The sequence below is a fragment of the Rissa tridactyla genome, chromosome 4 (genome assembly GCF_028500815.1).
Source record: "Rissa tridactyla isolate bRisTri1 chromosome 4, bRisTri1.patW.cur.20221130, whole genome shotgun sequence".
Taxonomy (NCBI): domain Eukaryota; kingdom Metazoa; phylum Chordata; class Aves; order Charadriiformes; family Laridae; genus Rissa; species Rissa tridactyla.
This window is the reverse complement of record NC_071469.1, coordinates 44457535-44481819: the sequence shown is the minus strand read 5'-3', so window position 1 is coordinate 44481819 and position 24285 is coordinate 44457535. Positions and strand designations below refer to the sequence as shown.

The 24285-nt window shown below is 40.0% G+C and overlaps 1 protein-coding gene across 1 annotated transcript in view; it reads right to left on the bottom strand.

Annotated features, from left to right (window-relative positions):
- Nucleotides 1–24285, bottom strand: part of EHD4 (EH domain containing 4) — a 32478-nt gene that overhangs the window by 7502 nt on the left and 691 nt on the right. Inside the window, exons 2-4 of the mRNA XM_054197913.1 lie at nt 17031–17207; nt 12064–12161; nt 2993–3405 (exon numbers count right to left, since the gene is read on the bottom strand). Of these exons, the coding sequence (XP_054053888.1) occupies nt 2993–3405; nt 12064–12161; nt 17031–17207 (688 nt within the window). The remainder of the gene's footprint in view (nt 1–2992; nt 3406–12063; nt 12162–17030; nt 17208–24285) is intronic.

Here is a 24285-nt window from a genome sequence, read left to right as displayed (position 1 = left end):
TAGCTGTTGCCAAAACAGAAGTTACATACAGTTTTCACACACACAGAAAAACACATTAAAAAAAAAAAAAGAGAATGTCTCTCAAACCATTGTACAGTAAAAAGCTGAAATTCTGAAGAATGGGGGAAAGACAGACTACTGCAAAAAGCATCTGCAGAAAAAAGTGATTATATAGATATGGTGTAAGTATAATTAATTCCTACCAAAACACCACAGAATGCACCTTATAGTATTCTGTACAAGCCTAACACATAATCTGTACAGCGAAACTGCTTTCCCATTCCTTTCCTTACTTATTTAGAAGGGTTAATGGAAACTGGAAAAAAAAATCTCTTGTTTTTAAAGAAATACGGTGTAACCACTTCTTCTTTGCACATCTTAAGATCCCAACTTTCACATGGACAAGAATATACATTCAACATCACTTCCTCATATCTAGAAAAAGTGCATGAATTTTAATTGCAGATAAATATCAATTTCTACAGAGGAGAAAAACAATTAACAGCATAAAGCAGCAGGGTTTCTGCATAAACCCATCACATTTTCTGATAGGGTAGACATGAGTATTTCTCCAGAATGACAGAAGGAGGAAGGAATTTTGTACAAGGAGAGTGCTAAAACACTGGAACAGGTTGCCCAGAGAGGTGGTGGAGGCCCCATCCCTGGAGACATTCAAGGCCAGGCTTGATGAGGCTCTGAGCAACCTGATCTAGTTGAGGATACCCCTGCTCATTGCAGGGGCTTTGGACTAGATGACCTCTAAAGGTCCCTTCCAAGCCAAACTGTTCTATGATTATAAGAGATTCAACAAGGATATTTCTAAGAGAGTTTATAAATAATTGTAAGCAATTTTATGGATCTTATGCTTAAAATAATACTTCTATCAAAACCAGAAAAGTATGTGGTTTTCAGTATGTGGTAGCAGTTTCACATGTGTATGCTACATGGCCTAAGATCTGCATGTAGGCACATGTGTTTATTATAGATAAGAACTGTTCCCATCTTCAAAATGGGACAGTGAGTCACAGGACTTAAAAAAAAAAGCTAATGCTCAAATTCGACTGCAAGTTAAAGTTTACTTTTGTTTTTGGTTACTGTGCATGCTTTAGAAGAGATTAATAGGACAAAAAAACACCACACAACACTGTAAAAAATGATTTTTTTGAGTGTCAGTAGTTTGAGTTCAGTTTGGAAGATAGAATGACGACACAGGAAAGATGACGTTGCTGCTTTTGTGTAGATAAACAGTTTATTCCCCTTCCATATCTGCCTAATTAGAATGCTCTATGAGCATTGTATTTTGTATTCACTTTTATCCATTTTATTTTACATTACATAGAAACACCTAAAAATGATCCATCTGACTTTTCCAGTTTCAAAACAATTGTAACGAATGAAAGCAAAAAGCTGCCACCAACGTCCACAAAATAGATTGAGATTATAGCAACTTTCAAACACAACATCATAAGGAATGTGATTTTAAGTCGAATTTTCAAAGAAGCAACTGCTATGGGGTGCCCTAAAGCTCAGGCCACAAAAACCCCAAAACAACTTAAGTGTATTGTTATATTCAGAGAGTTAATTAAGCCAACATAGGAGGTGGGATACGACGGTATAGGACATACTACTATTCTTCCGTCAATCTAAGTGCAAGTCCTCTTTGTTTTTTTGCTTAGAAGTCCACATGAAAATGTGTTCCAAGACAACTGCATTAACTCAACTCACATTCTGGTTGATAGCTGCATAGGAAATGCCAACGGTCTGGTATCACTAGCTTTCTCCCCAAGCATTCTGAAGTTAGTTTTCCTTCTTTTCCAGTTTTCAAAATGACAAATCATAATTCTTGAATCACAATTTTCATTTTATTCTTGAGCTTTACAAAACGACAAGAAGCTTGGCAGTGCTTTTAACTATTATTTTAATAGCAGCTGCAGTGCTACAATAAAAGAAATCCCCTGCAGAATCAGAGAAACAGGTAAGGTAGTATTTTGGATGGCAACCAAAGCTTATTCTAGTCAGGCTGTGAGAAGAAAGAACAGATGAAGCTAGTGTTATTAAGTGTTGAGTCTGAAGATTAGTGTAAAAATATAACCAGAAGGTTTTACAAATAGGTAATTAAAACTTGGTGATAATTCACAAGGCTTTAAAGTGACATCCACTCATTTATCAAAGATAACTAAAGACCTATCAAAAAAATTAAACAGGTTTTAAATGGTCAACACAGTGTTGTCACATACAGACAGCCCATGCACACTAGTTAGTGACTGCAAGTTGCACCCAATGCATGTACTTCTCCAGAGCTGAAAAGATGGGGAACAGTGACAGGGGCTACGTACGATGCAGCACATAACTCATGTTCCTGCATAACAAGATGGGTTTTCATGGATATGATGACACAAAGTTTGTATCACATAAGTGTCTGTGACTTGGAATGAAGAAGACATAATCTGAGAAGCTCAAGAGTGTCAATCTAATGCACAAGCACCTCTCCAATTCATTAGTATCTGTGCTTCAGCAAGAGTAAGGCTTTTAATCAGTCTTGTATTCCAGGATATAACATAAATGCATTTAGTCAAAGCATCTTTCCACAGCAGCTGACTGACAATATGCATTAAGGCATTAATACACAAAAAAGCATATGGAGGTTTGCATGCGTGCATGTGAATAGTTTTGACTGTGGTTTTTTGCAACCTTTTTTTTTTTTTAAAAAAAAAAAACACCACACCTGTTAAACAATAGCTTTAATGGCCTAAAAAGCATCCAATCCCTTCTCTAAAATTAGGGAGGCATCCCAGTACAAGTCTCGACTTCCTCCTACTTGCTTCTATATCCCGGGAGATAGGATTTCCTTGAAAAACTGACAATTCAATCCATTTGCTGAAAACCACACAGTTTATATGCAGAGAAAGATCAGGAAGGGTGAGAAAGGACACATTGGAAGGACAGAAGAGACTGCTCATTCAATTAATTTAGGGTTTTTATCCTTTCTTACCTTTGCAAGTCTCGCCCTCTTAATGAGATCATTGAGTTTCCGCACAGCGGCCTTCTGCGGGAGACTCTGGATATCCCTGAAAAGATCCTGTGCTTCGGCTTCAAAGAGTCTTCGATTCTCTGTGTTTCTGAGAGGATGGGCCCAGAAGGAGCCAATGTAGACCCGCAGCACCTCTGGAGTGTTGATCACCTTTCCCAGGGACCACATGAGTGCACCGTAAACCCTCATCAGCTGCTGTGTGTCCACTTGGTCAGCCTTATTAAGCACCACTCGAATCTTGTCATCCTGGCCCCGGAATGACTTAATAGCCTCTGAAAACTCATCAGATATATCCAGCTTATGGGCATCAAAAAGGAGGATGATGCGGTCGACCCTCTCAGCAAACCACTGGAGGACTTGGCAGAAGTCGTAGCCTGAAGGAAGGACACATTATTACAGTCATACCATTCAGAAAAGCAAGTCTCAGAGAAGGTAGGGCCGGGGATGGAGAACAAGGGCATCATAGCATCTATGTGGGGGAAAAGAGGAGACGCGCCACCTGGAAGAGGGCATCTGTGGAAAATGAGGTCAGGAGAACTGTATTCTACATTTCCTTAGACCGGTCTCACTATTCCTGCTTTTTTTTTTTTTTTAATCATTGCCCTTCCTTCAACCTTGCCACCCACCTCCTATGTCACTATCTTTTGTGCTGCTGTGAGTTACCGTCTCACACCCATATTTGCCTCTTCCAGGAGTTCTGGCTCCGGCAGAGAGCCCAAGCGAAGCAGCTCCGTGGGGCTCTTATCACATGCTTTTTTCATCACTGTTAACACTGCCCACTTTGGTAGCACTGCCTATCTGTACCAAAAAGGAAAACAGCACATGAGCAGCATGCCAGCGTAAGTCAGCAAACGAAAATATTTGGATTTTAAAACCATTTCTGAACTCATCTCTGCTTGCACTGCAACACTTGCTGTTATTTCTACCACAGCAAACTCACAGATACAATTTACGAGTAACAGGCCTATGTTGCTGATAGCTTTGGGGACGTGACAGGTTACAGAACACAATGAGCAGTGACCTTTCTGATGATCTGAAACAAACTTTTTGACTTTCTAAAGGGAAGCCTATTCATAGCTCCTGTCTGAATGCTTTTATAAATGCAGCTGGTAGCCTAGTCCACATAATAAACAGTATTCAGGAGCCCTTATTCAGAAGTGACACATTTAATCCACAGAGAGTCACCAGATGTGACTCATCTTGTTTGAGTAAGGAACAGCAAGGTATGAGCTGTGAGCCGACATCCCACCCCTCCTCTTCCTCTCAGAAAGAAATCAGAGCTAAAAGAGGGAGCAGTCAAATGCAATGTTAAGTAACCCAAACAGAATCAACAGTTTTGCCCTCAGCACCATATATTTAAATGCCAACAACAAATAAAGTTCAGTTACCACCAGTGAGCCCTCCAGAGTGTCTTTGGTCATTTCTCAGCTGAGTAAGATAAGCCTTTAAACCTTCAATCCCCCAGCAAAGAAAACCCACTTAGACTACTCATACATGAGCCAATTATACAAACACTTCATACACCTGGTCCAGATACAAGCAAAACACTCTTCATCACTCCTCATTCTCCCTAGCATCTTGTAAACAGTATAAAGAAAAAAATTTGGGGACATCGTAAAGTTCTCAGCTTTTCTTAAAACAATGCTGGTTCAGTCAAGTCATTATTCACTATACTTTCAAGTTGTTGGTCTTTAACAGGGAATGCAAAAGCAATCCACTTTTTTTGCTTTCTGGTACAACCTGATTAGGGCCAACACCAAGGAAAGCTGACATACATGAAAGCAATAGGAAAAATGGTGAACTCCGGATTTGTCATGGAGCATACTTGTGCATATTCAGCAACACACGAGAGAACTCAGTCTTAAATTTTGTGTTTAAAAATGACAAATAGCATATGAAATGAAATCCAGAAACTCTAGTTAATAGTAAGAAAGTGTCCCCGGTTACCTGCCCCTCATCTTCCCAAAAGAGATCACAGAAAGATCACAGAACTTCACTTAAAATCCAGCACAGACAGTTCATACTGAAAGGAGAGGTCTATTCTAAAAAGGTATTATTAGCATCCAAAAGGATGCAGGTCAGACTAACTGGCTACTAAAAAAAAAAAAAAAAAAAAAAAAAAAAAAAAAAAGCCCAACATAACCTTTCCCATTAAAAGGATTACTTTCTAAGGAATGCAAAAGTGCCCCTTTGCAGATAATGCCGCTCTGGTGCTTTCATGTGTTCTTTCTTTCCTGTGACTAGTTCCTGAAGAGCTAAACATAAGATGAAAGGTGGGGGCAAGGAGGAGAGCTGCACAAAACACATCTCGAAGAGAACTCTTCTCCCTTTACACTAACAATCTTATCAAAACCAGTATGAATAATTTATCTTTATAGAAATTTAGCAGGAAAGAACGGGAGAAGCGAGATCTTGTATGTCAATTGCATATCACAATATAGTTGCAACAGTGCACAAATCCGAGCTACGCAATAATCTGTTCTGATTTCACTCATGTAGAAGGAAATCTGCCTGAAATGAAATACATAAAATTGCAAAATGAAGCAAGTCGAATTCTATTAAGTTTTTGACAAATGGGTATGTAAGAAGGTGACTTATAAGGCTAGTTAAATAAATAAATTCCCACCATACATTTGATTGATTTTGAACTGTAAAAACAATTGTACAGTCAACAAGCATATGTTAATTAGCAATAAATTTATTTTAAATGAATTAAACTTTAATGAAACATTTGCTTTGAGAAAGAAAAGTCCGCTTGCTGAAAATCGGTATGAAAAAGACCTCACAAAAAATCTGAAAAAAATCTATTAATTTTAATTAAAATTTGTCATTAGAAGTGAACTTATCGTATATACAGATTCAGTGGTTACACATTAGAGTATATCTGAACTACACAGGAGTGATATATGGTTAAATATTTCAGCCAAGGGTTTCATGTGGTTGATTTCATGTTTTCTCCACCATGTACCCACAGACAACAAAATGCAGATCTATCCCATCAGTCAAAGCAATGATCTTAAAAGGAAACATAGGACAGCTGAGGAAATTGAGAGACAATGCATCTAGGTCCTGTTATATCCAGTATATGCGTATGGATTAGGGCTTTCAAAGTCCAGCAGTACTAGGTCAACAATGAGCAGTTTGGAAAACCTGACCAAAAAAATTTGTTGTTGCTACTTCTCAGCCTCTTGCTGCTCTACTGTTGCTATTTCTTCATAGGTTTTGTTTCAATGACTGATGTCAGCAATTATATCAGGCCTGAGGATCTACATCTCACTAGGTACAACATCTACTTGCAAATGCATATTAGAAAGTCACAAGTCTCCCTTGTACCCAGCTAGGGGGCAAAGGAAAGCAGTGATTCACCAGCAGCACTGCAGAGCTGGTCCCAAGCTGCAAGGAGGGAGCAAACTGGTGCCTCCAACAGAGGCATAACTGTCACGCATCAGTAACAGGCTGAGCAGAGACCACAGAGGAGAACAACACAGAACAATGAGGAAGAGATGAAAAAGTTGGAGAGAGACTGTTGCTGTTCCAGGGTTACTAGCTCTGGAAACACTGACAAGAGGAATGATCGTGAGCTCTCGTGTGTCATTAGCACAGAGCAAAGTACAAGCCCCATGCTTGACAGCCACCAGCCATACTCAAAGATACAGCTGTGCAATCACAGTATGAATGTGGATCAATTTTCTGTGCCATTTAGTAATAAAGATTTAAAAAAACCAGTAGGCTTTCCTTTGTGGGCCCAAGGTAGAATCACAGAATTGTCAGGGTTGCAAGGGACCTTGAAGATCATCTAGTTCCAACCCCCCTGCCATGGGCAGGGACGCCTCCCACTCGATCAGGTTGCTCAGAGCCCCATCCAGCCTGGCCTTAAAAACTTCCAGGGATGGGGCTTCCACCACGTCTCTGGGCAACCTCTTCCAGTGTTTCACTACCCTCATGGTGAGGAACTTCTTCCTAACGTCCAGTCTGAATCGACCCATTTCTAGTTTTAATCCATTCCCTCTAGTCCTACCATTACCCGACATCCTAAAAAGTCCCTCACCAGCTTTCTTGTAGGCCCCCTTAAGATACTGGTAGGCCACTATAAGGTCTCCTCAGAGCCTTCTTTTCTCCAGACTGAACGACCCCAAATCTCTCAGCCTGTCCTCATAGGAGAGGTGCTCCAGCCCTCTGCTCATCTTTGTGGCCCTTCTCTGGACATGTTCCAGAACATCCATATCTTTCTTGTAGTACGGGCTCCAGAATTGGATGCAGTACTCCAGGTGGGGTCTCATGAGAGTGGAGTAGAGGGGGAGAATCACCTCCCTTGACCTGGTGGCCACGCTTCTCCTGATGTGGCCCAGGATACAATTGGCTTTCTGGGCTGCTAGTGCACACTGATGGCTCATGTCGAGCCTCTCGTCCACCAGCAGCCCCGAGTCCTTTTCTTTAGGGCTGCTCTCAAGCTAGTCACTGCCCAGCCTGTATCAGTGCTTGGGATTGCCCCAACCCAGATGGAGGTAAATTATTTCCACCTTGCCCTAATACCTAATACCATCTCCCAATGCTTTTGCAATTCAGAAAACAATTAAGGAGGCTTGATTGGCTCCATCCATCCTCTGCGAGCAGACAGGCGGAGTGTCCAGTTCTTCCACCCCTGGGGCTGGCACTACTGGCACAGCAGAAGAGAGGCAACTCTCAGATGAACACTGCAATGAGAAGCCTCCAAGCTCAGAGAACAATATCCACTTACCAGATGAATCAGAGGTGGGCAGAGTGCTGGAGAGATCCCACCTGCCATTGCTGTCTAAGTACCACACGACCAAGATTACAACACACAGTTTGGACGTGGATGAGAGCAGCCTTCTCCCACCTCCCCAGTCTGCTGTTCTTCTAATGCTTTGCCACAGGTGAGCATCTAAACTGTCCCAGTCTTTCAAACGCGGCTCAGTCCCACATAGAAAGATGCACTTTTTGGAGTCCAGGATGGAAGTTTCCAGTTATGTTAATGAAAGCCTGTCTCAACCTAGCACTCCCGGGTAACACTCTTATTGCACTCCTGTTGGGGGACTAATCCTAAGAAGAATGTTCAGTGTCTCACTGCAAGGCAAAGCCTGAGGCAATGCTGCAACTATATACATCACCTTACTTAATCTATGACTACATTTTCACAAGCCAGACTGAACCGAGAAAATTACTTGTATTTAAGTAACTCCAATTCTAAAAATGCAAGCTAACCAATATCCTCCATTTTCCTCTGAGCTCTTTCCCCATACTTCTGGACACCCTTGGCTTCTTGCCACTCAATCATGAACCAACCCCCCTTTAATAAAAGCAGTTCCTCCCCACACCCTGCCAGACATTGCTTCACCTTCCTCCTTTGCTTATGCTCATTGTTCCGTCCAAATCTTGCAGACCATACGCACATTTCTGTCTGACATGGTCTCTGTGAACGTCACCAGTGATGCTGAAGAAGCAGCACAGGGACAGGCATTGTCTGACAGGGCACAATGCTGGCACACATCTGCACATTCTGCTCCAGCCACTTGAGAAGACCCTGAACAGGCAGGAAGCTTCTGGCACATCCTCCTGACGGCAACAGATGTGGGAAAGGTGTGTCAAGAGAGACAGCTCTGAATGTTGCACTCTGTATTTTTGATCCTTCAGAAAGCAATCAGCCCCTTCATCCAAGTCTGGATGCTTTCCAGAGTTATAAATAAAAACATGCTGGGAAATAGCGCATATCCGGTATTTTTACGTGGTCCCTTTACTGTTTTCCTGCATTGTAAAACTGAAAGTTTACACTCAATTGCTTTCTTGGTCTCAAAGGCTTCACCTTACTCCTAGTGATACCTGTTAAATTCTATCATTATATAGGTGTTACGTCCATCCAAAGGTAAATAGTTAAGCAGTTGTTCACGGCAAGATAGAAGGAAACACCAACAGCAAAGAGTGAAGGTTTTACACTGAGATCTCATAATGTTATTCTTCCACCAAACACATTAGAATATCACCAATAAGAAAAGTTGCTGCTCAATGTTAGAAACAAGCTAAACTTCTAGAAAGTTAATTTAATAACTCAGATATGAACAGACACCAATAATATGCAGAACAGAAAGCATCTAAGAATACTTAACAGGTGTTATTAAATGTCACATTCCATTACTGGATTATGAAAAATCTCATCTTATATATATTATTTAGAAAATACCAGCAAGATTCACAAGAAAAACCAAAACGAATCCAAAGGCTTAAAAAATTTGCTGAACTATAAAATTTTGAAATATAAAATTGTGAAGTTGTCAGAAAAGAAATCCTGAATAATCACTCTGTGTATTTAGAGTTTTCCTGGCAAGCACAGAAAAGCACCCCTATGTTTAAGGCTGTAATCACCTTCACAGTAAAAAGAAATGGCAGTTCCCATAGCGAAGCACACCAGCTGCAACCTTATTTCAGTGAGCAGCAGCCAGTGAGTTTAAAGGTAACAACACACGTTTTGTAGGAAGAAACCTTTGTTGGTCTGAGGGCGTACAAACAAAACCTTCTCTGACAGAGACACATTTAGGGACTGCAGAAAACATCTTGTAGGATCCTGCTTACGCTTGCACACAATGATTTAAAAAGTAATCTAAGCAACTCAAACTTCAAAACGTGTTGAATTAGACTCTTAGCATAAATACGTTGAAGTCAGTCCGACTCCTTCATGAAGCAGGGCAGACAGGCCTTGCTATGTGCAGTACCATAGGACAAGTCAAGTTTGTACTCCACAAAACCACCTGTATGGAAACTGCATAAGCAGCCCAAAAGTCACATACAGGAAACGCATCTGACTATGCAATATTTCTGACGTGGGCAAGTGCAGTATTGCCTACCATGAGAGCATGCAATAGGTCCATACAGTGACTTGTAGGTACTTCCTGTATGCTGATGCCTAAGAATATGAAACCTGAAACCTTGGCAGCAGTTGCCCTGCAAACCTGGGGCACAGAGAGAACAGTGTTCTAAAGCTGACTCCCAAACCCTTATTGGTGGTACAACCACACTGCTTGTGCTATGGCATACAGGAGAACCACATTTGTGATAAAAGAACTATGCTAAGTTACATGTTCAAGACAATCCTTAACACATTGGAAAAAAAAAATCATGAAATGCAAATAAGTCAAGTGAAAGCCTGTGAAACAGATAATAGTTTGAGGTTATGACTGTGCACTGTCAAGTTGGGTAAGAGTCTACCTTATCAAAGGGCAAGCCAGCTCGGCCATAAAAACAATTGATAAGGCACATACCATCAAGAAACGGAGTTTCTAAACAATAAAGGAATAAGTCATGTATTTTATTAAGTTATAACAGGAATTATAGATGGTATTATAGATGGTAGCAAAGAGCCATGGTCCTTTAAGCAACACAGGGCTACCAGTGAAACATAACCTGGAGTGAAACACAACTCTGTGTGTAGTCTGGGCCTTCCACAGGAATCCCTAATAGTGTTGAATTTTGTCACACAATTGCTCACTTTTTCAGTGGCATATTAATATGATGCTCTAGCTTTCTGCTCATTTCATGCACACTTCCATACTACTATGGAAGTGGCAGTAGAGACTTCAATGCTGCCAAGCATCATTTCCTTTTAATTTAAGGAGCAGAGAGGGAGAAAGATGAGCCTGGTTTTTCTTGGTGGAAGAAAAAGGGAGCTGGAATCCAAAATGGAGAAGCAGGAGTAGGAGATTTAAGACCATCTTTGATTTTTATCAGACTGGCTGTGTAAACTGAGACTTAAATATTTTGTGGACATCTTATGAGATTAAAGATGATGAGTTATATACACTTTGTCATTTCTGCATAGAAAAAGGTGCCAGCTTACAGTGTTTGTTTTACTCATCTGGTTTTACAACACTCAAGCCTTTGCTCGCACAGATGTAGAGCACTCATTGCTGTTCATCTCTGCTAGTTCACTATCTATCACATATAGGAAAACACAGCTCTCCCCATGATAAATGCTTTACATGACTATATGAGCAACAAAGAGGACAAAAAACATTCAGACACTGAACAAAGCATCCAGAAACATCTAGTAGACCAGTTTACTAAGCAAGCATATTTTAGATGACAGTCTTAAGTTAGTCTCTTATTCTGCCAGTGCAACGTAAAGACAAGACTATGGTTGCACAGCTGCCATATATTGTTCTCATTCCAGAATTTCCTCAGAAAATACCAGGTGTGATATGTTAAAGAACTGATTACTTCCCCCTCCCACTGACACAAAACACACAAGATTCCATTTCTTAAGCAAAGGTCTGAAAACAGAGGGCAGCATAAGCCACACACTGGATCACTACCATTTGCAACTCCACAGAAGCCTCTGACGTGCACTTAAATGCAGCTGAAGGAAACAAGAAAGTTAGTTATTTACATAATGCTGTTTTGTTTTAGTAGTTTCTCAAAGCCAAGCTAATTTCTTAAAGAGATGTTAAAAGCAGGGTTCAGTTCTTCACAGAATTTTCATTTTATTTAAAAAAAAAAAAAAGTCTCATTCCCTCTTCCTGCTCCCTTAGCTCTTTTGACTGAAAATTACTTTATGGCATGACTGAGCAACCTTAGTCTACACCTTATTTGTATCCCAAACCTAGTTTTTAAACATGACCAGCGTAAAGAGCTATTGCTATTATGAAACGTTTCTTCGTTCATGAACTTCAATGCTATGAGTCATTCATTATTACTTTGTGGAAAGCAATTAAAATGATGGAAATAAGGATTTTTCTCAGGAGTGTCAAAGCACTAATTAGTCAACAGACCATGCAACTATAGCCATTTGCAGCCACAGCAGTAGGATAACAGAAATCCCAACCCCATCAGTTTTCAAGAGTAAAAATTCCAAACCCTACTTCCAGACTTAAAACATGATTTTAATAAGCCTTGTAGTAAGAAAGTTTGAGACACACCACCACTCAATACCACTAAAACAGGCCCCCAACAGATTAGGATGATGACTTGTCCAGTACAGCAAAAATAGTGATTGAGCTTGGTTATTTTCAAGCCCTGCAACTCACCTCTGCTGATGCGCTGCTTCTCTCCAGAGAGAATGCCGGGGCTGTCAATAATACTGATGCTCTTCAGTACCTCGTTAGGTAACTGAGAACACATGAACCTGCAGGAAAGGAGGAGAAGAGTAACCATTAACTGTAGCTCTACCTCACATATGGATTGTCTCTTGAGAGCTCCCCTTTACGTGTCTGCTTTTAGAAAGACTCAAGTGAGATTTTTAGAAAAAAAAAAAAGTTTCTGAAGTCCTAATAAACCCCTATGTTTGGCAACCATACATTTTAAGAAAACAAAATGTAAATGGAGAGCTTCTCAAAAAAAGAACATCACACAGGAAAACCTTGTAAAACCATATGTTTAAGTGCTGATAAAATTCCAAATTTTGCAAGAGCTGACAACATGGTCCATAGATGCAACATTAAAAAGGCTGCATAAACCAAATATTTTGCTGTGACCAAAATTAGCATACACAAGAAAAAATTCTTCATGTACTCCAACTTTTGCCCAAATTCAAAGAGACTCAAAAGAAAAGGGAGGCAGGCAAAAAGCCATACTGATGATATGGTTTATATTCCAGTCACTGGCAAGTCACCCTCCCACCTGCTCCAGACATGTTTGAACGGTCCCCATCTCTATTCCACCACCCTCCTTAGGTGGGCCTTGCCAAGGACTGAAAACAACAGTATCTCTCCCACAAACCAAGCAAAAGCTTTCGCGCTGCAGGAACTGAGAGTTCAAATTACACACGGCATGCTCTAAACAATACCCCCCGTGCCTGTGCGACAGGAGGCAAATTCAATGGTGGTATTATGAAAGAATAAATAATTCACGAGGCCGCTGAGAGTCACGCAGAACACTCCGTGTGTGAAATCCAAACTACTCCGACGCTTCTAGTTCATGACTGCAGAACTTCACCTCCCTTCATCACAAACTGCCCGTAAGAGATTTGTTTAAGAGCTTAATCTTCTTATCGGGTAGCAGCTGAAGACCGCACTAACAAGCAGACGGTGTAGCCCACCCTCCTCCCGCAAAGCCGCGGAGAGCAGTGTCCCAGCGGCAGCGGCCCAGCACAGGGTTAAGCCGCAGGCTCAGGCCCTAAGATGGCCGCCCTGTGTTAACCCATCACTTCAGAAGGCACACTAGGCTCAAGAAACAGGGTATCACTGACAGGAAAAACCTTAACCCTGCCAAGGTCGAACAAGAACTTTAAGACCAAAGATAATCTGAGTTAGGAAGATTTCAAGCAGTCAAGTATCAGATAGAAAATGTAAGATACATCAAAATTTTGAAGCTATTGTTGGACAGGTAACGTGACAGAGCCAGGTGATTCAAAGTAAATCAGGAAGAAAGAAAATCCTTACACCTCGCTTCACCTTGTTTTCAGATGACCTTGTAGTAACAAGTCTGTAACAAAAGCACACAGCATCCCTTCTCGGGTACAACAGAAACGGCAGCATCAGCTACACCTCTCCCTGAAACCCAAGGGGGGATAAGGAAACAGCAGCCATCTTGGCCCAATAAGAAACAGCACTACCCTTTTCGTTTTGTTTTCTCTTTTTTGTGTGTGTGTTTGGTTGTTTTTTTTCTTTTAGTGGAACACCAGGTGTAGAAAATACTGCATATCCTGAAGCAGACTTTTGCACTAGGGCTAATTTTCAAACGTTTATGAGATGCTTTTGAAAGAGCAGTAAGGTACTATTGAATAAAATAACATTTTTTATTTTTTTTTAACTTTTCGAAAGCCTAAGGAGACACTGTGTAAAAGCAAACACATTTTGTGGAAGCACAGTGGATGCAAAATAAGTGACAAAGAAAATACATTTGACCATGTTAACAATTACAAAAAACATACATCACTAGTACCCACAACATGAAGCAGCTTTCATAAATTTGGAACACTGTAAAGACTGAGGTGTGATCTATGTTTTTTTCTTACTGCTTTGTTTTACTTCAGAAATTCCGGCACTCATTTAGTATCACTGAGATGTTTCTAGACCTATTTCATGAGAAGACAGGCACTATTATTTCAGCTGAACAATATGGCAGTACTTTGACTTAGGCATCACCCAAACTGGCACAGCTGGAAAAGGCTGTGCAAGAAAATAGAGAACCACAGGCCTCAAATCGAAAGACACTGTAGTCTTTGCAGCAGTCATTAGTGGCAAAAGGAGGAGGAAAGTATATAGGAAATGGATATAAAATAGAAGGATAAGCTCAGAATTAACTGGCTGTAGCTTTTAGAATATATGCATAATCTAAAGACAACAGATGGATTGAAAAAAGTCTTACATCAAACTAATATTTCAGACAACTTAAAGCTGTAATGCTAGTTGCATCTGAATTTCTCTTTTTGACATTGAGATTTGGCTCTGAACCACTATTTCTTACATGACCTGTATGAAATGGGATTTTAAGTTCTGCATCATAAAAAGCAAAACTACCTACCATCTACCTAAACAATAGACCTTCACAAAAAAAGCCTTACAAAAAGTTGTGCAACTGAGATGACTGTAACTGCTTATGACACATTACACCTTTGATACTGTCATGTTTTTCATATTATTATAAAACTATTGTTAAAGAAACCCAGCGATATTAGACTACTGTTGCAAAAATAAGTTACAGTTTGCAAAAATAAAATCAACAGCATTGTAATCATCTGTTGTTTTTTTTTTAGATTAACTTGGATGACTCAAAGAATCCAGCAAGAATTTATGCTCCTTTTTGTGTCCATTCAGATACCCATTAGAACAGAGCAGGACCATGTGTTTCTTCTCAGCAGCACCAATTTATTTCGGTGATCTTATGGTATACTGCAATATTCTTTCCTCACTTACTTTAACACACTAGGTCCTGCCCCCATCACCTTCACCCCCAACTTTCCTTAAAAGGACAGAGAAATAAAAAACAAGTTTCTGCGCTCAGAAGCCTTACAGAGACATACATCTACCACAAGCAGTGAGATACAGGGGGAAATAAGAAGTGATCATGGAAAAAACAGGCAAGGTAACATCAATAAATGAATAAGGCTAATTAGCAAGCACAAGCCTTGATTGTGCTACTGTGTTCTCGTTTGTTCTTAGTTTCTCCATTACCTCAGTCACTGCTTCCTTTCCTGTTACATTTAGATAAAAAGGACACATAATTTCATGACTGAAGGGTTCATAGCCTTGTAAAAGTAATACCTTAAGTTTTTCCACAAAATAAAATACTAGGATTGTGAAATCATTAAAAAAAAAAAGCAGGGGTGAGGAGAAGAGAGAAGTAGAGAGAAATCTATTAAGACAGAAGTGAAAAACAAAATATTGGTTATAAAGCATTGTCACTGCCAGTATGGCAAATGAGAGAAGACAAAGCAAAATATGTAGTATGATCGCAGGTAAAGAAGATAGGGAGAAGATGCTCAAAGATACTGAAAGACATTTTCAACTAGGTAAAGCAGGAAAGAGAAATGAGTTGACAGTTTTATAAAAGCAGCAATATGATCACAGTGGCAGACCAAGGGTGGTGCTAGAAGAATATAAGCACCTAGATCTCTGCTGCAAAACTAAGGAGCAAATGTGAATGTTGGGGAAGATAAGGTTACTTACAGTGCTGCAATATAACAATATCACAGTCACCAAAAGAACTGGAACAATTTAGTCAGTTATTTTGAATGTACATCTTTTTAGCTAGCAAACAGTCTTGCTTGCCTAAGATTCAGGAGCTGAGACACCTAGCTAGACAGATAAATTATGTAACCTATTCATCCAAACATTTAGTATTATTACATGTTCTGTGTCAATATTTGACTATTGTGCAAAATACTGTTTACAGTATAATTGTACTAACTTTTCATAGAGAGCACACTGATGAGGAAAGAGAGAAATGGAACAGTGATCTGGAGAACAGGACTTAGGCAGTAATCTCACAGAAAGGGGTCCTGAACCACAAATTATTTAAAACAGGACTTGACTGCAGCTTCCCATAGCACATATTCTTATCTCTCAGCAAAGCGATAGCCAAGCCAACTATAATCGGCTAGAAACTTTCTTCTGTGAATAAGCACAGTGAGAGATAAGTCTGTACATGATGAACTTTTAACACATATGCCAGTGTTTATCGGTCAAACAGGAAAGTTTATTGTTAAAAGAGAACCAATTTAGATTAATTGGCTTGCAAAGCCAGGCCTCCATGTCAAGCTACCATCAAATACAGGAAGAAAACAAGGTGATTGCTCACACAATGCGAACAAGTTATTAATAACTTTTAAATGGAAATATTTAGTCTGCTACTTAAGTTACCTACAGCAATATTCACAGCCCCTTAGCAACCCTTCTCTTTTTTTGCAAATACATAGCAGCCACCCACAAGCTAACGCTATCATCCTGGTCTATGGGACTGCTTGAAGACCAGCTAGTCAAAATTAAACACTTAACAGCTTGAGTATGTGTTTATCCGGAAGGCATATTCAAATAGTCTCCATTCTTGTAGGCCTTTTTACATATCCCAGCAATTCAGAATTTTAAAGAGCTATACCAAGACCTCTGGTGAGACCAGTGGAAAGGAACAAGACAGCATCAAAGGGAAAATATTTTTTTTTCCGTTTTTTGGATGGTAGTTTTTAAGAATAGTACTAATCTATCAGTTTTATTGAGCAGGAGAATTTATGCCCAAACTGATCCTGAGTTCCAGCTGGCGTAATGCCTTACAAACAAGTCAGCCGATGGAGCATTTCAGCAATTTTCTGTAAACTGGTTTTAACAATGATTTTCTGTTCAGATAACAGAAACATATATCTATGTTAGTGCTACCCTGCCTAGTACTGGTTTGGGTTTTTTTAATTCACTTGAGCAGTCACTGCCCCTGCTTGTAATTGAATACTTATTTCATGCTGTTCAAAACAAACACGGCAGAAAAGATTTAGTAAACAACATAGATGCTTGAAGATGGTATAAGGTAGAGATTTAAATGACAGCAAGCAAACAGATCCCACCTGTTCAAGAAAGCATTTCCAAAGCGGCTGAGTTTGCGGAACGGCTTCTTAGGATCAACAACTAGGGCATTTCCAGGAACGTTTCCTTCTGAATCTCCGTACATCACAGCAATAAAAGAATCTGTGGTAGGCTCTGGACCAATCCGCATGCCTGGAAAGTCTTGTTCGAGGAGATATCTGGAAATGGAGAATACATAAAGTAACGGAATGAATGTCTGGGAACCATGGCAAAAGCAAATATCTGTAGTTTGCTTGAACATTCCCAAGGATACACCCGTCTGGACGTGTTCCTGTGCAACCTGCTCTAAGTGAACCTGATCTGGCAGAGGGGTTGGACTAGATGATCTACAGAGGTCTCTTCCAAGCCCTATCATTCTGTGATACACACCCTAGAATAATAAAATAACATTTTTCCTGCATTTCATTATTTCTATTCATTAGGAAAAAAACCCGAAACTGAATCCCAGTTTTTCACAACTAGGTAAAAGCATGAAGTAAATCCCTTTATAAAAACAGGGTGGAAAGCATTCCCTCAACCGCAGCACCTGACCCACTCAAGTGAATGCTTTCACCAATGATTCCAGTGCTGTAGCTCACACTACAAGACATTCCTGCTTCTGTGCGTGTTTGCAAGTCTATACAAGTGCTGTTGTTACTAAAAGGGAGCAATTTGAAACAGCACATGAACAGCGTCACTTTGCTGACATATCTAACCCTTTGATGAACTCAGTTACGGTGTATGATTTTACTATTTTTAACCCATCTTACCACAGGCAGAAATAACACAATTATGAGCCAACACAGTTACATCTGTTCGGGAGTGAGGAAAAGAGCTTTTATTTTGACCCATGTATCAAAAAGCAATTAACTAAGTCAGACCTGCAGAACTTCAGGCCTAACAGTAACGTCCTTCCAAGAGGCATCAAGTCAGGTAGCACTGTACCAACAGAAACCATCTTGCATGTCCCTCTGAGTAATCTACTTAGAGACTTAGACAGCACACACTCAATGGACCAAGTCTGACACATACACCAAGTCTTGACTTTACAGACAACAAGGTCTCAAACAAAGGATGTGTAATATTTAAATGCTAAAACTTAATGGAAACGGAGCATGAATTTAGAGAAAAATCCTGTCTGCATCCTTTCCTGGATAGCAAGTGAGAAGCAAAAGAAATCCCAAGCCTATCAAGCAAGCCTCTGGCTTACAAAGTTCCTCTAGCCTATACTATAACTGCCACTTTTCAAAAAACCGGAGTAGACCAACCTGCCTAACATTAAAGAATAGGCATTCACAACTTGAAAATGTTCACCTCAAGACTAAGACCAAATTGTTTTCAAGCATGCTGTAAGAGCATTAAAATTCTCCAATGAACTTAAGTCATACAGTAATTATTAATTCCATGGTTCCCATGTCACCCTGCAGTTCTTAAAAAAAGCCAAACAAACTACAAAACCAAACAAAAACCACCCAATTTTAACAAACTATGATTTAACTTTTTACATAATCAAAGCTGGACTTCACCAAGAATTCTTCAGGCACAGGTGACGGTCCTACATCCGATGACAGCACTACTTAGGTTTGAGCACATCTATATGAACATCTGTCCTTGAATAATAGGTTTGTTCTGGCCCTTAATCTAGCAGCACTATGCCTGTTATGCTATCATTTAATAAAGATATACTAATTTGAGAGGACTTGCCGGTTGTTTTTGCTGAAAAAAACCCAAAACATTCTACAAAGTGTCTGTGCTTGCTGAACAATCTCTATTTGTCTTTAAATTCAATACCCAAACATTCTCAGACTTTATAGACCAGTGCAGGGAAGCTGAATTTAAGGAACTAAATATATACTACATGTTTCAAAGATCTTTTTCCACTAGACTTAGCAAACTGGCTCCAATCAGCTCAACCTATGATCTGGGAGGCTTAAATCATAGAACAGTTATTTACATGACATTTCCTGCAGCTTTCTGCAATCGAACAAACAGAAAGACCCCCAACCCGCCAATGCTAAAAACTGTGGGAAAGAAGGAACACAAGAACAATCATGCCAGAACATGCCGAAGTCAATTTGTTCTACTTCTAGAATAAGCTGTACCTAATACACAGTAACAGGGAAATAAAACTAACCCTTGTCCAAATGCAAGAAACTCGATACTTTTGCACATGCAGGAGTGCACAATGCAGTATATCCCTCATCTTTACCAAGTAGATCATGTATCAAAATTAAGACAAAAGTCCTTTGATAGCTCAGCAGTTGAGCCCTTTATGCATGGAAATCCAGGACTTTCAGGTATTGTAGCAAACAGCTAAACACCTGAAACAGATGTGTGTTCCTGCCTCCTCACAGAACTCCACTGCAGACTAGAGCCCTCTAAAACAGGATGCAATGCTAACTCACAAGAGCCACTACCATTTTTCACTAAAACCAGGCTGGACTTACCCACAGCGCTGATTTTGAAAGATCAATTATACTTTTAACTTCTAAAATAAGATTTTTAGCTTGCCACAATGAAATATTCTACCTCAAAGTCTCCCAATTTTGCTTTTCTTCATTGCCCTCCTTTTTGAAGGGAAAGGATTTCTATAAGACGCGTAACTAAGTTCTTCTCTTGAGATGAATTGTCATTCCCAGACTTCTGCTGACAGAGGCAGCAAATCATAAGGTGGCAACACATACGACAAGAAGCTCCCAGAGCAGCAGTAAAGAACATTGTACTGAAATCAAATGCACGTGAGAGAAGTCCCAGATCCCAGGTCACAGAAAACTGCATGATGGGATGTGAATACAGGATAAGACACCTCCAGGGCAACAGGATAATTGCTATCTATCATAAACTCGTGAACCTGCCAGGCATGGTTACGGACATTTAGTGGTAGTGCTTTTTTTACATGACTAAAAAAAGTAATCTCATGGCCTGCTCATGAAGCTGCTGCACATGTAACACTTGCAGAATTCACAAAGAGTTGGAAGTATGGACTATCTGTATTTTCAGCTTGGAACTCAAACAATGCAGATTCAGATTAGTTACTTATTGAAAGGAAAGCACTACTGAACAGCGATGATATTTCCAAGTTAATGTCACAGATGCAGCTTTAAAACCCAGGCTTTTATAGCGGTAACAATCCAGAAAGGCAAGATCTCCTTTCAAATACCAAGTCCCACCCAACAGTCACATTGCTGAGCCAGGTACAGCTATTCAACAGACACAGGAAACACTTTGCAAGGCAGGTATTTTCCATTAAGACCAGCCCACAGTTGCATATCAAGAATCAGTACAGACTAAAATAAACCCTAGTTCTTGAGCACTGGCTGTGCAATCTATATCACGCTTCCTCTCAGTATGAAAATACCAGTTTCACTTAGCCACACAAAAGAGATGAGCAGTCTTCTGTAAACTGAAAAGCTACAAATTTTTTTGTACCATATGCTATATTAACGCAGGAAAATACCTGGATTTTTAGCATCCACAACTCCATGCCCTTCTCAGGAATTTTCAGCAGAGGAGGAGTTCAAAATGGTTCACAGGAAGAATGCTTAAAAATAGCAAACATCCCAAAGACAGTCTAGATCAAACAACAGACATCCTGTTGACTCTTCTCCCTTTGTTTTTACCTGGGCTATAACCTTTCTGCTTTGCCAATAAACATTCATCTATGTTCCTTTGCAAGATCTATAGCCAGACTATGGGAAACTGGTTTACAAAGTTCCAGAGATAGCAAAGATTACTCACAGTTGCGGATACCGATAATCATCTGAGGTCTAAACGCTTCAGCTAAGCCATACGAACGCACGAACACAGGTGAGGTGGACAGAGCAGCATTGGGCAGGGACACCGTGTGACGCATGGGGAGACAAACTCAAGCCTCCTTTCACAAGGTTGCTCATCTCCATACTACATACTGCACCAAATCCTCCATGCTTTTTTTTTTTTTCTAACACAAGAAAACTAGCAGATGTTTGCTTTAGTGTAAGAATTCTGCTCCGAGTAACTCAACTAAAACTTTCATGTAGAGCTGGTAACAAAGAAGTTCCAGCTTTCGCTCGCAGAGATTTACAGGGACCTTTTCCCCCCAGAAGAAATAGATGCAGCCTGTAATTGCCATACAAGCGACTGCATACTACTTGCAGACTCCAGATATTATGCACACAAAAGGGTGCTTTCACAAAACCCAGTTCTGGCTGAGTTAAATAGAAGGAAGTTTACCATTTTAATCTCTGAGTAATACCTGTAAGCAAAATAAAAGCACAGCCTGGCAAGCTGAGGAATTTCCTTCTGTTTTTCCTCATCTTGGTAAGTTCTTTAAAAAAAGTCAGTCTCTTACACTTTTAAAAAAGAAAATTATTAACAAGTTAAACAGTATTAGATCAGAAGTTTAATTCATTGTTAGAAGGAGAGAAAAAAGGTTAGCAACTACAAACTTGCACTGACCAGCTCCTGTCTCTTTTTCAAACACTACAGTTCTCCTCTCCTGTCCCTCCTTTCCCCACTTCTTTCTCTAAAGCAGCCAGGAGAAACTGAGAGAATTATAGAAGCTGCAAAGCCAAGCAGCTCACACGCAAGATAAGCACTTGGCTCTCATCTATCCTCCCACCCCGTTAAAAACAATCAGACAAGTATTAACATTTCGGCCTGGATATATTTATTTGAATTGTCAGCACTGAATAAAAGAATATTACCACTCTACACCTTAGACAACGAAACTGGCAGGTTTCACTGCATTGTTCCAAGCGCAAAGAAGATAAACAGCATCAAGTGAAAAACCAGAAGAGCTGTTAGAAACCTGGAAGCGTTTGTTTGTATATCTTAATCCCCAGGGACATTCAGTCATTGCTAGATCTGTGTTTTCCATGAAGACTTAGTGGAAGGAACTGGGTGGATGTGGATGTGTCAGAGGTATGAAAATGTGAAATTCTCACGATAACGTCTAAATCAAAGTAAATCCCAAAGGAATACTTGTCAACTACACAGAATTGTTATGTTCACATATAAACCTAATAGTAAACACTTAAGTAGATCTAGTATGCCTTCCTGACTATGAAATGGAGAAAAGTGGAACAAAAAAGCAGTTTTAATTAAGATTTAAAATAATGTTTGCTTGTCAAAAGGCTAATGGGAAAAAAACCCCTACAGTCCAACTTCATTTTAAGAAAAACTATCTATAATAAACCTGGAATTATAACAATCTTGAGAGCATATGACATTTTTCCATGGGAAATTCAGCCTACCAGAGGGGAAATTTATTTGTGGCTGACCTGGACACTATAATATTTTCCCATGTCTTCTTCTAAGTCTTGCCTTCAGCACAAAAGCACTTCTCTTTTTTTGCTTTTCTTTTTCTCCTCTAAATTGGTAACAGTCACTGGGACACTATTGTCTAAGTTGCTGCCCATCTTGAACGGAGCATTTTCTCATGTGATTCAGCCAATTACTATCTATTCCATAGCGAACACTGATGTAATGAATGTTCATCATGGTGAAGTCAGACCATGGTCCTTTAGAAGGAGGAACAGCTGTTCTGTTACTGATTTGGGCTCAAGAGTCAATTCCTGTCTTCTCCAGTACCTAGTGAGGGATTAAACCACTCTGCAACCTACCCAAAATGGGGACAGGACAAAGGGGTAAGTGAAGGAAGAGAAAGGCACATCACAGTAGAAGTCACCTCCTCCACTGAGTCAGATATTTTAATAAAACGTATGAGAAAACATCTTTGAAGATTTTATCTATGTCAAATTTGCCTGGGCATCTTTGCCCAGCAGTGACCAACACTAAAAAAGCTAGAAATAGCTGTAATAAGTGATACGTGTTTTCTCATTCAGACTGTACATTAGTATCAGTCAACCAATCAGCTCAGTAGTTTATGGTTCAGGTGAGAACAAGTTACTCACAAAGCAACAGTACCAAAAATACATCTAAGGCACTGCAAGGAATACCAATGTTCCTAAGCGCAATATTGACTTGCACTCCAGCCAAATACGGGCCACTGTAAAGGACAGAAAAGTTGAATGTCCATAAATCAAGTATGTGTGTTCTCATCCAAGGCAGTTTCTTAGAGGGGAAAAAAGTTTCCTATGAATTGCAAGTGACACAGCAACTCAGTGGACAGGCAGAACAAGTTCTGGTACGTACGTATTTGAGACTGTTCTGTCTCCGTATTACCTGTGCTCTCTCCATCCCCTGTCCATAAGCCAGGTAACACCACTTGTCTGGAAATATATACAGACTTACAAAGCTGCTGTACTTCTTAAAGAATAAAATCAATCAGGCATGACTGAAGAAGTGTTAGGAAAACCCAAATCAGCCACTTTAAGTGTTTGCAAGAATGCAGTAATAATCAGTAAAGAACCGAGATCAACTTAAAGCTTCCAATTAGCTAGTTGTAAAACCAGAAAAGAAACATGATTATCTCTGTAAACATCTGAAAAGTTCTCAGGTGAGTTAAAGGTAAACATCACTCTTCAATGGAGAAGAAGAGAGGTAGGTCTTTCACGCTGTAAAAAGAAAACAGCGTTATTGCAAGGCTGCCTGTAACCTTTGGAACCGAAAGAGAAACATTTGTAAAATTTACAGAAGGACAATAATGAACTTCAGCTATAACAAGCAGGTAAAAATTTGACCCAAGTGACCCCTCGGTGTCTTTTGCAGGGTTTTATATCATCTTAGACTGATCTGCAAGGGGCATATGAGAGGCAAGCACACTCAAATATATGCAAAATATTCACAAGCTCCTAATACCCAAGGCACACTTCAGCTTCCTAAAATCAGTTACCAACAAACTTAGCGATAAGGAAGACAGGAAAGAGAAAATAGTACAACAGCATCAACACTGTTAAGCTGCCTTATTAGGCATTGATATTGCTTGTTCAATGCAATTCACCAAAAAAGCTGGGGGGGGTGGGGTGGGGAAGGACTTTCCAGATACTGTGTGGTTTTTGGCCCAAAACTGTCACCGTGTTTCTCTCTCATCTTCACATCCAATCTACACATTAAACTACTTTTGGGAAAGAAGAGGGAGGAGGTAAGGGTAAATGGCCTGTGATGGCCGATGCGGTCATGCCGGTTTAACGCCGAGCGCCGATTTTTTCCTTTGAAATAATTTAGAGATTAAAAAAATAAAAAGCTAAGAGGAAGTAGGCAACGAGGTTACGCTTTCTCGTCAGAACATGAAATCGAGATAATATTCTCAAACGGGAAGTTGGCGGGAGAGTTACAGGGCACGCAGCAGCCCCGGGAGCGGCACCCAGCCTCGCC